Source organism: Nothoprocta perdicaria, unplaced genomic scaffold (genome assembly GCF_003342845.1).
Source record: "Nothoprocta perdicaria isolate Ctin4 unplaced genomic scaffold, notPer1 scaffold_213, whole genome shotgun sequence".
NCBI lineage: Eukaryota > Metazoa > Chordata > Aves > Tinamiformes > Tinamidae > Nothoprocta > Nothoprocta perdicaria.
This window is the reverse complement of record NW_020455350.1, coordinates 290,257-310,018: the sequence shown is the minus strand read 5'-3', so window position 1 is coordinate 310,018 and position 19,762 is coordinate 290,257. Positions and strand designations below refer to the sequence as shown.

Below are 19,762 nucleotides of genomic sequence, written 5' to 3'. Positions count from 1 at the left end.
AGATTCAAATCTTAAAATGGATAGGAAGGTTTAAAATCTTTTTCAGTATTTGCCCCTTCTATATAATTTCTCTTATATTCCAAGTTTGTCTTACAAACCATTTCCCAGCTCAATATACTTTAGACCAGCTAGGCACCAAATCTTCTCCTGACACACACAGCTGGTTTAGATGGTGATGCTGGGCTGGCCCCAAGATGGGAATCACATCTATGTCTATTCTACCTGCTCACTCTCAACCCCACTGAATCCAAGACCTCTAAAAATATGATGTTGAAGAGCATGCAAAGGACCAAAGGAGAGATCTGCATTCTTTTATTCATCATAAGGATAAGATTTTGTCCAGGTACCCTTCATCAGGCACCATAGTGTATGTTGAAAGATGGACACTAGGAAAGCTTCAGCAATCACTGTTGAAGACTGCATCCAGCTAAGCTGTGCTTGCATAAGCAGCAGCAGCAGCAAGACATGCCTTTTGTGGCTGTTCTGATGAAAATCGGCGTCAACATGACAGGTCACAGCTGAGGCAGGTTAGCTGAAGACTCTCTAAACATTGTTAAACCCCTTCCCTGCTCCAGATTGCAGAAGTGCAAAGACCTCTGTCAATTCCACTGTCTCTGAAGTCTCTTTCTTGGGCTGCTGCTGGAACAATCTGGGAGCTCAGATTGCATAGCAGCATCCAAAGGTACTTGTCCATTCCATAAAGATGCTGCATCAAGCCTTCTTGAGACCCTGGAAGCAGCTATAAACAGATCCACTAATGAAGAAGGAAACGTAATGAGGGTCTCACACGGAGCCTGTGAACCTGGGATGCTCCCTCTTCAATAGCGCTCCTTCACCCACATTGCTGGGAACTGCAGACCTCTCTGGCTCCCTTTACATGTGTGAGATTTCCATGGAGCATTAGCAATCAGATGAATAGGACTGAGCCTCAAGTAACGCAGATTTGACTCTCCTGCTTTTCTGCAGCACTTGGCATGAGGCTGAGGCTGCCCACTCATGTTTTCACTAGTTTCAAGTACAGATGCAGTATCTTGTGTCTCAGCCAAAATCACTAAGTTTTACACATTGCCAATAGGTCTCACTAGAAAGCACTGACAGAGACTCAGAGCAGAACGGTGTTTTAGCATCACCAAAGATTTGCTGCTGCTCCCCTGAGACACGCTTTTCTATAAATTTGAAATGTCTTTATGAAGTGGCATACAGGCAATATCCTTTTATTAGTAGCATTCTTTTTATGACAGTCTCACTACTGTGTTTCTACTTTTAAAATTGGGAGAAGATGAAAAGGAATCTTCACAAGTAACTTTCAAAGCTGTAATGCTAGGAAAGAGACTACTTCTCTTAACTGTATCACTCGTAACATCTAAGAAAATTAGCAATAAAATACTTCTACTGGTTTCTGTTGTCTGTATACTTCTCAAAGGTCTTTCAGCAAGCCTAAGGAAGAACAGAAAAGGCAACAACATGCTTTTGTTTACAGTCAGTAGATGTGAATCCATCTTCAAATCCATGTCCAGGCTCCCTGTAAACCTGAGGCACTAAAATTCAGTTTACTGTTTGGATGCACCTTTGCTTGTCAGCTTTATATGTAATAACCTCATACTGCTCCAAATTACAATATGTAAGCCATGCAGAACACAAATGACCCAGAGTTTTATGGAAGAGGAAAGCTGAACAAAGCATACAGGTGTGCAGACCCTGAGTTCATTTTGAGCACCATGATGTAGCACAAGGGTTTGATAACATCTTGACAGCAGAATGACAGAACTCTCAACAGATACAATGTTCTGCCACAAGCCAAAATCTGCTAGGCTTAGAAACAAAGTGTAAAATTCTGCTCTGCTATCAGTACATGGAGATCTCCTTTACCTGGATTTCCTGTATAGTGTCTTCTTCTTTAGTGTCTGTTTTTTTCTCTATTCCCTCGCCACGCAGCAAGGCTTCCAGAGTTGTACTTTCTGATGTGAAGCCATCTTTCTTCAGAGGCAGATCAACTTCTGCAAAAGAAGACACAGAGGCATCACGTACCTCCCTCAGACAGCAACCCAGCAGAAGGACAGAGAAGACAAGTAGAAGACTGACAGACTTTCAGGCTCACTCTTACTTTGAGGATCAGCTCTTCAGGTTCTTCTTTTAATTTCCAAGGTCCCCTCATAGGATTCATGTCTATCTCACTGAAAAACTGGGACCTTTTCAGTCCCTGAGTATGCTTACAGGAAAAAGAGGCTGTACGTATTATACCATGATGGTGCAACAGGAGAAAGGTCCTTCCCCTTTGTGTAAACTCCTTGTGTTTCAAATAAAGAAAAAAAATCGCACACAAAAAAAAGCACCAAGGCTTTCTTAGATAATGAAATAGCAAATATGAAGATGGGGTCTTCTGAATTAGCAAACTAGTTTAATTACACACATCCGCATTTAGCACAGTATACATGGCACAGCTACAAGCAGCATTTTCCTACATCAGGACATATTCCATACGTGAAGAAGTGGAAAGCTTGTATAAACTAGTATAAGGGTCAATGCTGAGATTACAAATGAGAAAACAAAAGGGACGTGTCTTGAATCTTTCCTGAATATCAACACACATTTTTGACTGGAGAAGATGTTCAGTTTGTTTTAAACGGGGCTACACAAATCAAGAAGCATCAGTGAGCAGAGCTAGGAGTTGCATAATGGAGCCTCTAAGACAGGTTGAACCTCAGCCACTGCAGAAGCAGCAAAGGCAGCGAGCTCGGGGCGGGCCTGGGGCGCCCAACTTCAAAGGAAAATGAGGGTTTGTGAGGAGTTCATGCAACTTGCCAACCAGACACAGGGGCAGAGCAGAGCTCCCCCCTGAATGCTATCCTGAGAGTGTGAGATGCAGGACAGCACCAACCTTGGTTGGAGGGAGGTGTGGAATACACTCAGGGAAGAACTCCATCTCCCTGGCCTCCTCCCGACTTGTATGGGTGCTTGTTCAGAGCAACCCTGTGACACAGAGACGTCCCGAATGTCACCCTAGCTTTTGATGCCATGATATGGATTTCTTAAACCTTCCTTCCCTTCTAAAATAAATTCCTTCCACCAGATTTCTAAAATAACAAGGTACAGGACCAATGCTTACAAATCAGCATCTGGTGTTCTGATCTCACAGCTCCATCCACTTCTCCTAGAGCTCTGCTGTGTTTACCAGCCGTTCTGAAGCTCCCTGGAGCTTTCCATCCCAGGAGCTGTATGCTCTCAGCTGTGTCCCAGGAACACATTTGTTCCATATGTGAGAACCCTAAGCCAGCCAGTGGCTGGGGCCCCTGATGAGCGCTTCCACAACCCGCTTGCTTGAGTCTTCTAAAGTGGGAGAGCAGAGCTCAGCCAACAACCACAGAAAATCCAGCAACAATTCCAGACAAAGCCATTCTATTCACAAGCCGTGCAGCAAGCCCAAGCCATTGGGATTTTCAAAGGAACTCCCAGGTCAATCCACACAATGGGAAGGAGTCAACAGTGAACTGACTCCCCTGCTCATCCCAAGCAGTTCTATTCCATCAGGCCTCTGGTTCTGGTACTGAGTTGTGCCTATTCTCCCCCCTTATGCTACCTTCCCCATTTCTCCCTTACTCCAGCTGTAAAAAAGACAGAGGAGTCAAAAGTGAATCATATAGCTTGAAATTCCCTGTATGAAGTCACCATGCCTCTCTCTGGGTGCTAAATCCAGACATTTCAATACAAAGAAGGGACTTCAGATTTGATTTACGTGCAAATCACAACACTTAAGCCTATAGTTACTAAAGAACCTCCATAATCAACTCTGAGGCAAGCTTGGCTTGGTGTCAAAGCCCTCTGTGTGGGTGCCAAAGGGCATTTGTTCAGTATCTGGAACCTTGTGGGACTGCAAAACCCAAGAGGTACCAGATATTCGGCAAGAGGAGAAGTTTCAAACCAGCTGAAGGGCAACAGTAACAAAAACACGGGCTCACCACGACAAGTTCTGCCAGTCTCTGGATATGGATCCATTCAGCAAACGAATGTATTAGAAAAGGGAAGGAGCAAGCCAAGTGGGTTAAGAAAAATGTATATGAAGGTAAAAATATTTCTTGCTTGTTCTAGAGATATTGAACATTAGGGCAGGGGAAAAAGGTAAGCCTTAAGGTCAGAAAAGATCAGCTGTCTTTAAAAACATGTTTGTTTTGTGTGGTCTTCCTACTCCCCACTAGCAACACTCCAGGAGACCTTGCATCCCCACCTCTTGATGCATTTTTTAATTATTAAACTTGACACACCACTGCCAGGCCAGCGCAAGGTAGGTAACACTTTTATTCCTAGTTTACTGACAGGGAGACTGAGCCACTAAGAAGTTAAATTAGTGAGCAGCAAATGACAGGAACAGAAATTCATGGCAGCTGCCTCCCATCCGCACATTTGATAACTGCTATCAAATCCCTGGGCTTCCTTCTCCTCTGGTACCTGCCAGAGGCCATTTGCTTTCTGGAGTAGGTAAGTGTAGACATTGGAAAATGGCAAGCACCACCTTATTTGCAATGTAGAGCTTACAATATAAAATCTGCAAAGGTCCAAGGATAACTTCTTTGTAGTGAATTCAGTCCTTCCTGGAAAGGGGCTAGTCTGTATCGGATACAGAAATGGAGTCAGGAATTAAGTATTTCTGTTAAGAAAAAGCTCTACTACACACAATGTTTCCAAAACACTTTTTGGATCCTCACAGACAAAAGCCTCTAAAAATGTAAAAGACGTTACCCTAGAGAAACAGGTAAACACTACCAGGGCTCACAAAACTCATTTTGCTAAGCCCTTAATATTTTCTTTCCTACATAACTCTCCAGGATTTTCCCAAGAAAGCTAGAAAAGTGGCTTTTTTTCTCTTATGGCCGTATGCTAAAGGTACCTGGGAAGTCAGCTCAGTATCTGAGATGTATTTTCATGTGAAATACCGCGACTTCACCTAGCCCCCTGGAATAGGAGAGAGACCCTTCCAGGACTGAGAAATTAAACTGTGCCCCATGTTGGCCTCTCTCTGCCTCTCACTTTGTTGTGATCCCGCACACAGTTGCATCACATGATGGAGAAGAAGGGCTAAGAGCCTGTCAGGAGAAAAACACAAAGTAAAACAACCTACTCTGATACTACCTTTCATCCTGATCTCTATCACATCAGCCCTGACGGATAAAGGCAATATTACTTTCAAACAGTTATCCTGAATCCGGTTCTTCTGGCAACACACAGAACGGCCCACCTCTTGTTCCATTTTGACATGCTTTTGCCCTCAATGTCTTCCTACAGAGCAAGTTCGGTGATTAAGCTATGGTTTGAAGGCTTTCTTTAGCTCTTTCACTTTATTTTATTGACTGCCACTTTGTTCTTGTTATGAGACAGGAAGAAGTTCCTGACCAAACTTATCCGTCATTTCTTTTTATTCATCTCCTTTCAAAGATAAACAATCACTTTTTTTTCCCCATTACTCTTGCTGTGGGAGTTCTTCCATAAGGCTTTGTGCTATCACCCTCTCATTCTTCGGTACTCTTCCTAATACTCTTCCTGAGACGGACTAATATTGTACCCAACATTTGCAGGTGAAGGCACACACTCCATCTAAGCAAACACATAACCATTTTCTTTACGCTTCCCATAGTATCACCTATGCACATATGCAGCCTAATGCAAAGTCCACAGCTGCACATTGAGGAGAACTAGGAACCTCGTGACAGGGAAAAGCACCCCCATTAAGTAACACTCCATGAGCATGTAACAAACTAAAATGCCCATCCCACTGGGCGCATTGAGATCTCACCAAGGCGGCCCTCAGGGACCTCTCTGGCCCTGACTCCTCACTCCCGCTCTCCACTTTGTTCGTTCCCACATTCTGCAAGAGTGGACTCACTTTGTTTCTCTTTGGAGGCCTATGACATAGCAAAGGTCTTCAGGAGGTCTAGGCAAATTGTCAACATCCTTATCCACTAGTCCTTTCCGGATCATGCAAAGAATTTTATGAGAGTAGGGGAACATGATTTTCCTTTGCAGAAAAAAATGCAGTTAGAACCTCCTATATCTTCCTATCCCAAGCATTTTACTGCTTACTCCCAATTACTCAAATGTGCACGTAGAATTTATTGGTCTTTAAATCCTTGAATCTCACCCAAATCCTTTTTAAATACAGGTAGCAACATTCGCTACCAGCCAATTGTTCTAATGCTTTCCACTGTAACTCCGAGTTTGTAGCACAAGCCCTTCTTCAGGCACTGCAGTTTCAGAGAGCATAATCTTTATTACAGCTAATAACTACTAGTATAAGTAATATGACTAAAAGATTACTGTTTCTAAAAACAGAAATTTCAATAAAGTTTATAGATAAATATCCTTTTGATTAATATTCCAAATACAATAGCACCTGGTTAGCATATAAGATACAGGAAAGGAGAAAGACTGAAAGTCAGAACCAAGGAAAACATGTGTTAAATCAACAAAAATAATCCATAAAAAATAAACATTGTTTGAATGTTCTTCCCATTTTAATAACCCCAGATATTATTGGTGTCGCAGCTAAAGAGTGTACATACATTTGTAATTCAAATACATGTGTGTACATATAATTAAAATTTATGTTTCTTAACTTGGCAGTGTCCCCTTCATAGTGATTAAATTAACACAGTTGTTTCTGTTTACCAGCTTAGTGCAGCCACCTCTCTATTTATCATGGTCCTTAGGCTTCAATGGTGGAAAGTAAGCAATAACCCACGCCAGCTTCATTCCAATATCCGCTTTTTTTTTTTCCAATAACTGCTGCCTCCAAACGAGTCGCATTTGCACAGACCCTACAAAATGGTGAGCTTTGTCAGATTTTGATTCACCAAAATAACTGCATGTCGCCATTCCTAACCATTTAGTTCACATTGCACTGCAGGCTAAACAACTTTTCAGTGTCCCTTTGAATCATAAATTAAAAACAAGCACTCCGTTTTCTATACAATGCAATGTATTTGTTTTACAATGGATCATTTCCATCTCCACAGTAGCAGCTGCCACCCAAGCCATCATCTCTGTGCACTCGTAAGCAGCTCCATTTCCAGTTCTAATTGGGAACAGAGATACTTATTGGGTGGGTTCCAGCATGATCCATCACGCCAGAGACAGCTACTATGCAAACCAAAGCAACCTGCCTTCCAAAAGCCCTCTTAGACAAACACTGACTTTGCAGATAGATTCTTGTGTTTTTGTTTCTTGGGGCCGGTTTTTTGGAGCATGAAAAGTGCCAGTGGAAACTATAGATCAAGAGTCCACAAAGTGCTGTCCAAGATGGCTAAAGTCAAGGATATTACCTTAATAACTGCAACCTCTTTGGAATTATATAGGTGGTCTAAAAATGCCACCTCGTTCGCAGCAAACAGAACTACTGCTGCGCGAATACAGCCACTAAGCTCATTAACAGGATGTGGCAGGATGTGTCTGAAAGTGCAGTGCAGTGGCTCAGCAAGCAATTAAATCCCATGACAGTTCAAAATGGGAATCTATCAGTGTCACGAGAGTGTGAAGTCTCAGCTTTGCTGCTGCTCCCACCCCTCGCGTTTTATTTACAGGGGGTGTAGTGGGAACATAGGAAGTCAAACAGATTATAATGAAATATGCCATATAAAAACCAGATTAAGCCTGCTCTTCTTTGGGGAAATATGCAGGGAGAGAAGCTGTCTGTTAGCTGTCGAGTTTGCAAAAGATACCATCTTTTGGGATGGTGCTCTCTGCCAGCAGACAGACTGCCCCAGGGGAAATGGTGGTGAAAAACCCAGACAAGCAGCATCCATCCATCCATCACACGCTCATCTCCACGGCTCCAAGGCACAAACCCAGCGTCAGAGTGCAAAGGGTGGGGGCAGGGGGGACGGAATCCCTTAAGGAAGAAGGAGGAAGCGGAGCTTCACGTTGAATAGCTGAATTTCCAGGCTTTTCTGCGTGTGCAAACCCAGACCCGCCTTGGCTTGCTGCGTTCCTGGCCAGCACAGCAATCAGCTCGTGCTCGAAGAACGGATGCGCTCATAGCAAGCGCTACAGCTGGGCACGCTGCAGGTAGGGTCCTGGCCAAGCCTCGGCCAGCACCGCGTGCTGCTGGTCCTCATTCCAGCGCAGATGGATCTCCAAAACGTGTCTTGTGCTGCAGCTCCTCCTGCTCCGCCAGGAGCAGGTGCCCAGGTCACCGCGGCGGTGCTGCCGTCCTCGCCACGGCACCGTGATCTCCTCAGCGATCTCGTCAGGGCCAGCGTGCACTATTGCCACTGTCTCCAAGCCTGAGCCACAGGACCTGCTGCCACCCGAGCCCTGCGCTTCCCGCGGGATGAGACTGCTGCTGACACAGACTCTCACAAGGGCTCCACAAAGCCATAAACATGCCCTGAGAGACCAGTGAGCATCAAATGCACTTTATTTTTAATTCAAGTCAGATGCACAAAGCCATGGCTCTCCTGGAGACTGAAATGCTCTTCAGTAACCCTTTGTCTCCTCCTCTAGCTCCATCCCCAAACCTCATCTATTACCTCATCGCATGGTAATCTAAATAATAGTACATAATCTCAAGGTCTCAAGGTACGCAGGGTCATGATGTGCACATGAATCAATCCAAAGACAATGACAAACCTGTTTTAGAACTAAGCTTACTTGAAAGAAAGAGGGAATTTATTTCCTCAGAAACAAATCATCTCATGTGGAGAGAACACAAGGCTTGGAAGTGAAAACTTCTCTCTGAGGGCAGAGCACTGCCCCCCAAAAGTGCAACAGACTAAAGTCACTGGGTCCTGTAAAGATCTGAAATGGAGCTTACTAAATACTCAGTGCAAATTTTAGAGCCTACTGAGATTTGCCCCAGTATACTATGATTTGCACTGAGAGAGTCAAAAATCCTCATGTTTCCCTCTCACCTCTTGCTGCAGAGCTGCTGGGCTCCTGGTGAGGCAGAAGGGCTGAGGGGTGGGCAGGGCAAGGACAGAAGAGGTGCGGATGGAGAGAGGAATCAACAATCTATGGATACACTGAACTGTCCACTTTCACTTTGCAGTGTCGGCATAAAATGCAGAAAAACCTCAGGACAACCAGAATCCAAAGGAAGGATTCTACCAGCACCTACCTAGAGCACTTCCCAGGAGGCTGCAACCCAGCAGGAGGGAGAACGAAGGCTGCTGAACACAGCAGCGGCTCTCACACGTCAGGTTAAGCATTGTTTGGTTTAGCCCATCATCCAAATGTGGACTTTACAAGCAGCTGTATTTCTTTGGCAGACTAGAATGCCTCTATAAAAGCTCACAATAAAAAAAAAAAAAGAAAGGCCTCCTGTTGGTTGTCTCTTACAAGTTCTTTACAGATTTATTTCTCAGCACAGATATAAATCATTGTCACATATAATACACTCTACCTGATTTTCAAAGACTGCCAAATTACAGTATCAGGCTAAATGCTTATCATATAACTACCCTCGGGGCTCAAATTATAAAGGAATATTTCCCTTCAACAACATTATTCTAGCACTCACACGTGTGCATGGTCGCTCTGGCGCTTGTTTCCTAGATGGGCTCACAGGGCAAACAGGCCTTTTGCACCATCACATCATCATCATGACCACTGCAGACACTACCAAGGGGCAGAACATGATTTAGGGAAAGTTCCTGAGTAAATGTCTATTTCTTTGGGCTTTGCATCACCCTAACACACTTCCATCCCGCTTGGAATAAGGGAAGGATGTGCTCAACCCATCTCAAGTGGTCATACAGCTACAGGCACAGGCTCATGAGCCTACTGACCCATCAGAAGAACCAGTACCGGATTACTATCCAAAAACAACTCTCAGCAAACACCAGTCACCCCCACACTAGGTACAATCCACAGGCAGCAGCAGGGAGAGGAGCTCCACTGCAGTCACCTACACTGTTCCCACGTGTGGCAGCACTGATCCACGTGTAAGACCAGCCATGATGCAACCCTGCTCCAAATTCTGGGAGATTCTGCTCAGTTTTCCCTCTCCCACATCCAAGGCAGAGCAGGGGACACCTCTAGTGCTAGAAGATTCTGCCTAATGCAGTCATCTCTGAATAGCAGTGCACAGCACCCAAATTAATTCAGGCTGGGCCTGGCCTAGCAGAGCCAGCCAGCCAAGGCCAGAGCTGCCAAGGCTGCTGGAGCCAACCTGAGCGCTCACCTAACGCGCCCCTTCCCAGACCCACAGCACAGCAGAGCGGGAAGAGGCACCCAGGCAGCTCGGAAGGCATCAGCAGAGAGGCAGCACCAGCTTCCAGCTGTCCTGGAGCTGATCCTGCATCTCTCTCTCTCTGCAAAACTCCCGTTTCCAGGGCTAGGGTGCTCCGAAATGCTCCTGGGAAGCAGGATGGCCACATCTGCATGGCACTGAGTCTGAACAAGTCACGAGGCAGCCCTGCCAAGCAGAGGGGTTCAGCACCCACACCTGCACACACTGCTGAGGAACAGAACGGCCACAGCAAAGTGACCGGTGGTTTTACCAAGGGATGAGAAGGAATCATCCAAGACTCTGCCCTTGGCATTGCTACGGTTTCACTATGTGATCTTGGGCCAAACTCTAACAAAGGTGCCCTCTGTGCGTTTTCATCATCTGTCAAGTGAAGATAGTCTTCATCTATCCTCTAGGGCTTGGTAAGGCTCGTTTAATATTCGCAGGCATTCAGATCTTCAAATAAAACGCCCCAAATGCAAGGTGTTCTTACATGCTCTTGAAAAGTCGGGTTCAAAAACATTTTTTTCCTAGCCAAGAAAAACGCTGCCAATGTGAGATGATTTTCACCAACGTCAGATTTCAGAGGCCAATTCACCAATTCAAAGGAGTGAGGCTAAAATTTACTCATACTGGTAAGATGCATCTGACAGAAGAAGCTGTTATTGTTGAAAAATGTTATCGTAAGAAGGAAAGCTGCTAACAGAAACATGGCAGGAGACGCCAGCAGGTAGCCCTTCAGAAATGGGAAAGAACAAAGCAAATCATCTGCTGAGACGCTCAGATCTGTTGCCACAAAAAGGCAAGAAATTCCAAGAGGCCTATAAAATGTTTAGACAAAAAGGTGAACTCCAGAATTAATAACAGAATGGTAAACAGGAAGATTAATGGCACCGGAGCAAATGCAGATGGTGAAGCCCAGCCTGCAGGCTCAGCAAGACTCGGAACAGGGAGGGGGGGAAAGACACGGTGTAAACAAGGTGACCTTCAAAGCCACGGCGATGGCCACCAAAAGGCCGGCCAGAGGGCACTGGGAAACACAGATGTGCCATCTGGGCTGTCTTGCAACAACGTGAACCAGATTTATCTTTCTCTCAAAATTTGCAGGGTGAAATGGGCAGTATGACCATTCATTCAGAAGCTGCACAATTAAAACCATAAAGGGGGAAATTATGGTGTCTATTTTGTAAAGCAAACATGAAGAGGAGGCTCTCTGAGCTCCCTGCAGCGCTCCACTGGGGAAGGCATCAGGTCTACCTTGCAAAACCTGCACAAGCAGCATGTGGGGGGCGAGAGGGACTGGTTTTAACAAGGCAAATGTTTCCTTGAGGGTTTGTGCTTTAGGTTTAGAATAAAGACCCAAAAGCTCAGCGTGAACTGCAAAGCAGCCCTTTAAATCCATGAAGGCATAAATTTTACCCATCTTGGCATAAGCCAGTTCACTCCAGATGGCACATTTAGGTTGATGGCAGGTAAAGACTCCTCCGACACATGTCTGTGTACAATATCTGCCTTTACAGAGTTCTCTTGCTTTGTCTCAGTGCTCAGTTGGGCTTTGAAACTCCTAATGAGCTTCATTACACGGTCCTACGAATGCCTGAGAGATCTTAATTCATATAGGAAAAAAAAGTCCGGGAGAGGACCTCAGGTAGCAAGATGGAGCCAAGGTTATTCCCTCTCTTTGCTGCTGCAGCTGAACTATGGCAGGCTTGTTCTGAAAATTGCCACAGAAAAGCAAGAGATGGGGAAGCTCTGGGTCTTGAATTATGTGTTTTTAATATCTCTCTGCTTTCTCCTCTCTGCAGAGAAACACTGTAAACTCTGACATCCTGAGAATGTATACGCTGGGCTTTCTCCTCATCTTACAAAACAAAGTGAAAATAGATGATAATGGGGGAGAGGGAGATGCAAGGGGGAAAGATGCGCTTCTCTCCTTTCTCCCCGCTCAGCTTTCCTTTTCCTTTGTTCCTCCACCGTTGAGCCAAGCTAAGCCAAAGGAGCTGCCGTGCTGGGCTACAAGATTGATGGCTGCAGGCAGACTCCACAGTGAAGAGACGGATGACTGGTCATTTCCCCTGATGCACGGAGAAACATCCATCCTTGCAGCCACACTGAGCCCATTTGTGCTCCTTTCTAAGAGGGAGATAAACACAGGCAGCCGCAGGCACCTGAATGTCCTTCTTCCTCAGAAGGACACAGTTCTACTCCTCTGGGTTTCTGGAGAAGGTTGCTCTGTCCAGCCCTGAACATCTGGCTGTGGGATTTGCTAACTCTCTCCTTCCCCTAGCAATCATCCATCTATTAGAACACAGTGCAGGTCGGAAGAAAACGGTGAGGAGAATGATGTGACAACCTCATCAATCTAAGCTACACGCTTGGCTATTTAGTTTCCTTTACGCTATTCCTAAACCGGGGCAGGGAGGGTTGCGGGGGGAGGAAATTGCTCCTGGTATGAAAGAGCGAATTGTGGAAATGGCAACGTGGAATGGAGCAAGTCCTTATGACTATTAGAATGTTGTGCATGTACTAAAGCAGTAGGGAACTAATTAAGATTCAGGATTGAAAGGCAAAACAAAAAAGTTGGATGCACTCTGCTTCCATCTGTAGCACTTGCTGAGTGTTCAGATGTATTAGGAGCATCATCTTTAGCAGAGAGAGCTTCTTATTTTTATTTTGCCCATGCAGATACTAAAAAGAAAGCTCCCTAGATGTATATTCTCTATGCTATATTTATAGTGCCATCCCCGGCATGGCAGCTACAGAGGCACAAAGCAGTTAATCCCAGTGCCTTTCTATTTAGTTAACAGTGTCTTTGTTTGCTGACACTGTCCTGGTCTACAGCACTGCTCACGGATACAGCCTCCGTGCTCCCAGTTCTCCCCCATGCTGCTGCCTCCCTTAGGCAACGAGCATGACACGGCAGCTGCCCCCGTAGCATCATTTACAAATGCAGCACCACTCCAGAAATTCCTGCAGCTATGAGCTTGACTTTGTGAGAACGGCACATACCTGTAACTGGGTCGCTCACAGACTCTTCATCAACGAAATCAAGAGAAGATAAAACCATTCAGCATCCCTTCAAAAGACTAAGAAATGAACCACTAGCATAAAGTGCTTAAATGCAGTTTTATCACCTTAACTGCATGATCCACCTTTGAAACTTTGGCTTTTATTCCTATCATGTAACATCATTTTAGGCCAACAACAAACTGATTTTCTCTGCAGCTTTGTAGGACTTGCACAGGGTATTAATCATAACCACAGGTGTTTCTAAGGCTTCTACCCATACATCCTAGAAGCAATTACAAGCATTCAAAAGCACATAATCTACATCAGAAGGAATAAAGTTTTAACCTTTTCTCCCAAATACAGGACCAGCACTTTAGCTGATGGAAATTGCTGCTCTCTATAGTCTTCAATAGAACAATACCCACTCAAATCAACAGAGGACCTGAACCGGAATTATTTTGTTTGTTTAAGGGGAATCATGCTCTAGGTGCCTCCTAATTGAGATCCTTGGTCAGAATGAGGATGCACAAAAATGCCGTACACATATTCCGTTCTTCACTCCCCTCCAAACGCACACTGCAGTGGCCCTCCTTCCCCCAAGGAGTTTATTACTGGGATTGGATTCCAAGGCAAACACCAGTGGTGTTCAAATTCTGAAGCATAAAATACCTGTATTTTATTAGGCAATCAAATGCAAAATTCAGGGAATATTGAAATGAATTGTAATCCAGTAAAAACATACTTAATATCTGTCAGGTGGAAGATCATTATGAGGCTGTAAAATGTTTACCTCAGAGAATGGCAATGACAGATTGAAAACATTCACCAAGAAAGGTGGTGGGAGTTGCAGGGATGTGGGAGAGGAAGCCATCGCATTGTTCCTTCTACTTTCAGCAATTCTGTAAAGCTTGGCTTTGAAACATTTCAAACCGGACTTAATATTAACATTTATTGCTCTTTTCTTTGTATTACACACTGGAAAAATATTACCAGCTGTAAATGTTATAATATTTCAGACTACAAAACAATTTCATTTGCCAACTACCAGGAGAACAGTAAAACTGAATATAAGTAAAAGATCATATTCTGAACACAATGAAATTCCACAATCTATTTGCTATTTTTTGTCAATATTTTCTTATATAAAAGAGTGTGCAGGGTATATTACAGAGTTGATCTAGTGACCCTGTGATTTTACTGGGCTCGGTCTTGCAGGATGCTGAGCACCAAGGCTGCAAGGCTGGCCCAACCAAGTACTTTACACATAGATGTAATTTGAAGAAGGCAACTCCCATTAATTCCAAACACATCACTGATATTCTTAAGGTCGAAGCTCAGGTGCTTTCCTTGTCTGGGACGAGGCAGTGTGGCATCTTAGAAGACTAAGCCCTGGGAACTTGGTCCTCTAAACCCTTGTTCACACGATTACCAATAAACTCTGAGATGTATGCACATGAACATACAAAACAGATGCAGTTCATTAGATAAAAGATAACACATCACTTAGGACCTTGTGTCTAGTCCTTGCATCTTGACTATTCTTGTGCTCTGCTAGAATCCTTTGCCAAGGCAGGTTATCTGGTTTAAGGAATGGGTACTGGCTGTACTAGAAGTGCCAGGAGGCTCACCAGCAAAGCTGTTCAGGTTCAGCTCTAGTTGAAGACTTCTAAAGGGCAGATTATGCTTCCCAGATGCTCCTCTCCTTTGCTGCAGAGCAGATTTGGGCCTTGGGGAAAACAAAATTGTCAGGTTCAAGTAGTTCCCTGCATATCATCCCCTGGCGCATCCCTGGGGTTTTTCCCATACCTCTCCCTCCTGACAGGCCTTGAGGGAATTGCTTTGACAACCCACCCCTAGCACCCTCAAGGCCTATTCAGGGGGCACTGAGACAGTCTTTCAAAACATCCCCTTTTTTCCTAAGGAGAGAATCCCATACCTCAGCTTACTCCTCTCTTTTTAAGATTAAAACCTATTTATTTCAGAAATAAATAATCCTGATGGTTACTTACAGACAGCAATATTAAGTTTATAGTAAAGGGATAAATCCCACAGCATTTTACCTCTCCCACAGGAATAATACATCTCCTACAGAGAGTGCATTCACAGTCAGACCTTGGCAGCTTAAGAGGCATGTGCTGAAGAACCTTCCCAAAGAGGCTTCCGAGCAGCCTCCCATCTCTCCCAGCCAGATGTCTGTTGGAAACAGCCACTGAGAGTAGTGAAAGAGCCAACAAAAATGCCCTGGATAACACAGAAAGGATGGCAGGACGAGAAGCAAGCCTCTACTTAGGCAGTTGCAGGTATTTTAAGGTAACACCATCCCAGTTACCTTCACCCTCAATCTTTCCTCACAGCTTTCAGAGCCAGTCCCCAAAAGGCAGCCCTCAGTCGCACTGCAGAAGCCCTGGCAAGTTCATCAACACAGCTCAGATCTTCAACTTATTGACTTACAAGAGCGATCCAGATGCTCCAAATCATTCTTCAAAATGGGCTGGCCCCAAAGTCACTATAACCCAATGAACAATAAAGTCACATATTTTTGACAAATAAATATTGTTGAGACTACAAAGCACTGGGAGATTGACCTCTACATGGCAGCATTTACAACACGCCTGCGCATGTGGGTCACTGTATATGCAGTGTACAGTCTTATTCTCCGTGTCAAGACTTGGAGAACTTAGAAAGGTGTGTATATATATGTACACCTTTCCAAATTATAAATATACACTTTCCAAAATTGCCTTAGCTTGTGTAGTTGCTCCTTCTATGTTAGCCTGATCGCTACAGCCAGGGTCTGCCTCAATGGGCTTTTGATCAAATGTCAGAGAGGTTCCAAAGCACAGTGGCTTCTTCCAGCAACTTCCTTAGTTACAGACACCGTCTCGGCCACCCAAAGACTGGGTAATCCCACACTGTTCGTGTGAGCAATCCTAGCTAACCAACACGGCTTGCATGTTAAAATTGTGCATTCAACATACTTGTAGGGACCTGCTCCAGATCAAGCTACATATGACAGAACCTATTTACATAGTTAGTCTTGCAAATTCTAGTAGCATAACTGTGGAGTCTAGAAGCATAAAAAATGTTTTTGTTTTCTGGACTAGATTATTGATAGAATATTATTATTTGGTTATTCTAAGAGTGTGCTGGATTTCCATACCCGCAAGATCATGAAATCCCATTTTGGCAAAATACAGATTTGCTCACATCCTTGAACATGCTGGGCTGATTTAGAGAATTTGCAGCTTATCCTATGCAATGATACCCAGCCAGGACAGCCCACAGTTTAAAAGCGAAGTTTCTACAACCCAGTCAGCCGTGGCAGTTATGAGGAGCAACCTGAAGAAGATCAGTTTATCAGTGGCCAAAAGAAAGCAAGAAGAGTTTCAGTGTGCAAAACTTGAGCCATCTTTCTAATATTTACACTGCTGTACCAGCCTTATGAAATTTGATTCATTCACCTACGGCAAGTCACTTTTTTAGTATAAATGGGTGTACAACAAGCTACCTGTTTTTCATCATTGCCATGGTATACTTAAACAGGTTTTGTGACAGAGTTGGGAGACTTTCACAAGTCCTGCAAGGCTACATGCTCATGGCCAGCATATTTAATACTGGCATTTGAAAGGTTTGGCAAGTGGCTTTACTCATACATTCCTTTTTAGTAAAGATCACCCTCCTATCCCTCCCAAGCTCTACACAAACATTTACCAAGTAATTCTTGGGCACTTCTCTGATGTAGACAAGTTAGATAAAAGTTTTAAAACTTCCATTTTACAGACTGACAAATTGAGGGAAAAAGAAAAAAAAAAAAAAAAAAAGAGATTTTCCACTGTTCTTGCAGCTATGTTGTCCTGTCTGGGGTACAGGTGACAGAAGTACCTGACAGTGTGCCAGAACACGTACTGCAGGGGCTGGCACTTCTCCTGCACACTGGCAGTGGGACAAAGACATTTCACTGCAGGACTTCCACATTTTGATTCAGTGTCATGCACAAAGAGACAGGTTCTCTGGTTTCCTTAGCGCTGGCTAGGAAAAGGAAAGCAAGCTTTATCCAGCCAGAGTTTTGGAGTGGCAAAGGTCCTCCTTGCAGGAGGAATTTAAGGGTGGTCGCTGGGATGGCATGGAATGAGTCTGGCTCTACTCCAGAGCAGGAGGAAGGAGCAGATTCACAAGGCAGCCCCAGCTGATGTATTTTCTTTTAGTGACAGAAAGTCACTGCTCCTACTGGATGTGTAAAGGCCACAGAGCAGCATCTCTTTCCTGTGGTGCCATGTCCTGCTGTGCACAATCTGAAGACAAGATTAGTGCAGAATTGAAGCCTCCTGTTTTTATTCAATGGCACTGATGGAGTCAACAGTAAGCTGCAGGCTTATTTGATCAACGAAAACCTACTTAAAACTCCTGCTGAAGTTTAGGCCAACACTTAGGCACTTTGGTGGGTAAGAAGCAGGAAAATAGGCCCCTAACGCTCGTCCATTCTTCCTCTCAAAAAAACAAAGCAAATTCTTTTTTCTCTTTCAGATGTCCAAAAAAGAAAGACAGACAGCAGAGAGTACAAATAAAATCGACTCTATTTCCATCAAAAAGTACAGATCTACATGGAACTGAGAGGAACTGTTCAGTAAAATTCTTTGACCCGGGTTTTGCAGTTTCCTCAAATATGCAACTCATCGTTGTCCACTCTCTACAAACTTCAGTTCTTTGATATTTGACCTATTATTTGCCTACTACTTGATCTAAATATAGTACAGAAGAGTTGCTTTGGCATAACTGACCAAAATCAAATCCTCTTTCTGAGAAATTTTCATTTCTAAAATAGGCTATTCCTGCCACAGAAAAAAAAGCGTATGTGCTAAAAAGTTAACTCATGCAGCAGGCTCATACCTCAGACTCACTCCCTTGTAGGTGCACGTGTTTCTGCCCAGATAATTCCCCGCTTATAATTCCCAGATAATTCCCGCGAAGCAGAGCCCGGCCCTGCCCTTACTCAAAACGCTCTACTCGCTGCTCCCTCTGCTGGCTCGTGCTGCAGCTGCCTGAGCGCAAACGCAGGCGCGCACAGAGCCCGTTTCCAACCCTGTCACAGCTAACACCTGGCAGGGGCAATCAGGGCCTATTATGTGAAGAGAGAGAGGAAAAAAAAGTCAATATCCGTGATATTTTGAAATTCTGGATGGTTATAGTATAAAAGATGAGGTGGATTTTTTTTTTAAAGCTGAAGTACTTAAAAATGCAGAAGCCCACAAAAAAATAGATTAGCAAAAACTTTTTAATTTCAAGATTTTGGAGGGAACACAGCATCTGACACAGAAGGTGTTAACAGGCCAAGAAAGTCCAACTTACAGGTGGTTGTAAGTTGCTGGCCAAGCCAGCAGAGAACAAGGACTCTTATCTGCCGGATGTCAAGTCATATCTGCCCCCAAATTCAGGTTTCATCATGATGAACCTATCAAGCTTATATCCACTACTTAGTGGCATCTAAAAATCTGGTCACGGCACTTTGAAGGTATCCATCAAAGTTCATCATGGCAACTGAAAATGTACTTTCTGGCTACTTTCACCCCTTCATGGTGGCAAAAAGAAAACCCTGTTCTGTAGTTCCCTAGGCACTAGCCTGCAACAGGACACTGGTGAGCACCAAACACCAGCTCCTGTCACCAGGCTAACAGCCCACACGACGTGTCCTCCCCAGGCACCCAGCGGGTGGGCAGGCTGCCAGCTGGGAGACCTCGCTGCAGGACTTCAGTGCAAAAGCAAAGGACAGCAACAAGCAGGGACAAGAACTTCCTGGTCAGATTCTTTACACTTAAATAGCCCAGGAAATTCTTTACAGGTCTGTGTGTGTGTGTGTGTGTGTGTGTGTTTGCATGTATGAATCTACGTGTACTTGGCCATCTTGTAGCACTGAGCAGGACACTAGCAACTTGAATTCCACCCTAGTCTTTGGCCATAGGCACCCTGTTTGCCCTCACCTACACAGCTGCAAAGCTTGTATAATACCCTGACTGTGAACAGGGTTTAGTGTGCGTAACACCACTTCCATAGTGTTAATACTTGACCCAACACAGAATCATGATACTGCCCAAGAAAATAAACCCCTAAACGTTTTGGCTAAGGAGCAATTAAGATTTCAAGAGACTTTGTGTGTAATCAGGTGCATTATTTCCATTTTCAACCCTCATCATCCAGATATCTTCCTGCTCCTCTAGAACAAGGGCTGCCCAGTCCAGCCCAACTCCTCCCTCCCTCATTCCCCTTCCCAGACACACAGATTTCCCACGCACAGGAGCTCTGCTCAGGCCTTTTGACTGGGCAGAAGGAGAAGCAGCAGCTGAGCAGCAAGTGGGGAAGCTTGTCTTGCTTCCTGGCCTTCCAGCTCTCCTCATTGAAGGGCCATGCAAATACTGCTCCCCGGTTCTGCAGGGAATCAAGCCCTTAACCATACTTGGTGGCACAGAACAGGATATAGGACTAGCCTTAGGAATACCATGAGAGTATTAACACCTAATAAATTTAGCATCCGAAAATCACAGG

General features: G+C 44.5%; 1 protein-coding gene across 6 annotated transcripts in view; it reads right to left on the bottom strand.

The window, feature by feature from the left end:
• DPF3 (double PHD fingers 3) overlaps positions 1–19,762 on the bottom strand; it is a 161,875-nt gene that overhangs the window by 68,595 nt on the left and 73,518 nt on the right. For all 6 annotated transcript variants that reach the window (XM_026038608.1, XM_026038609.1, XM_026038603.1 and 3 more), the window contains one exon: positions 1,870–1,997. In XM_026038608.1, coding sequence (XP_025894393.1) covers positions 1,870–1,997 — 128 coding nt within the window. The remainder of the gene's footprint in view (positions 1–1,869; positions 1,998–19,762) is intronic.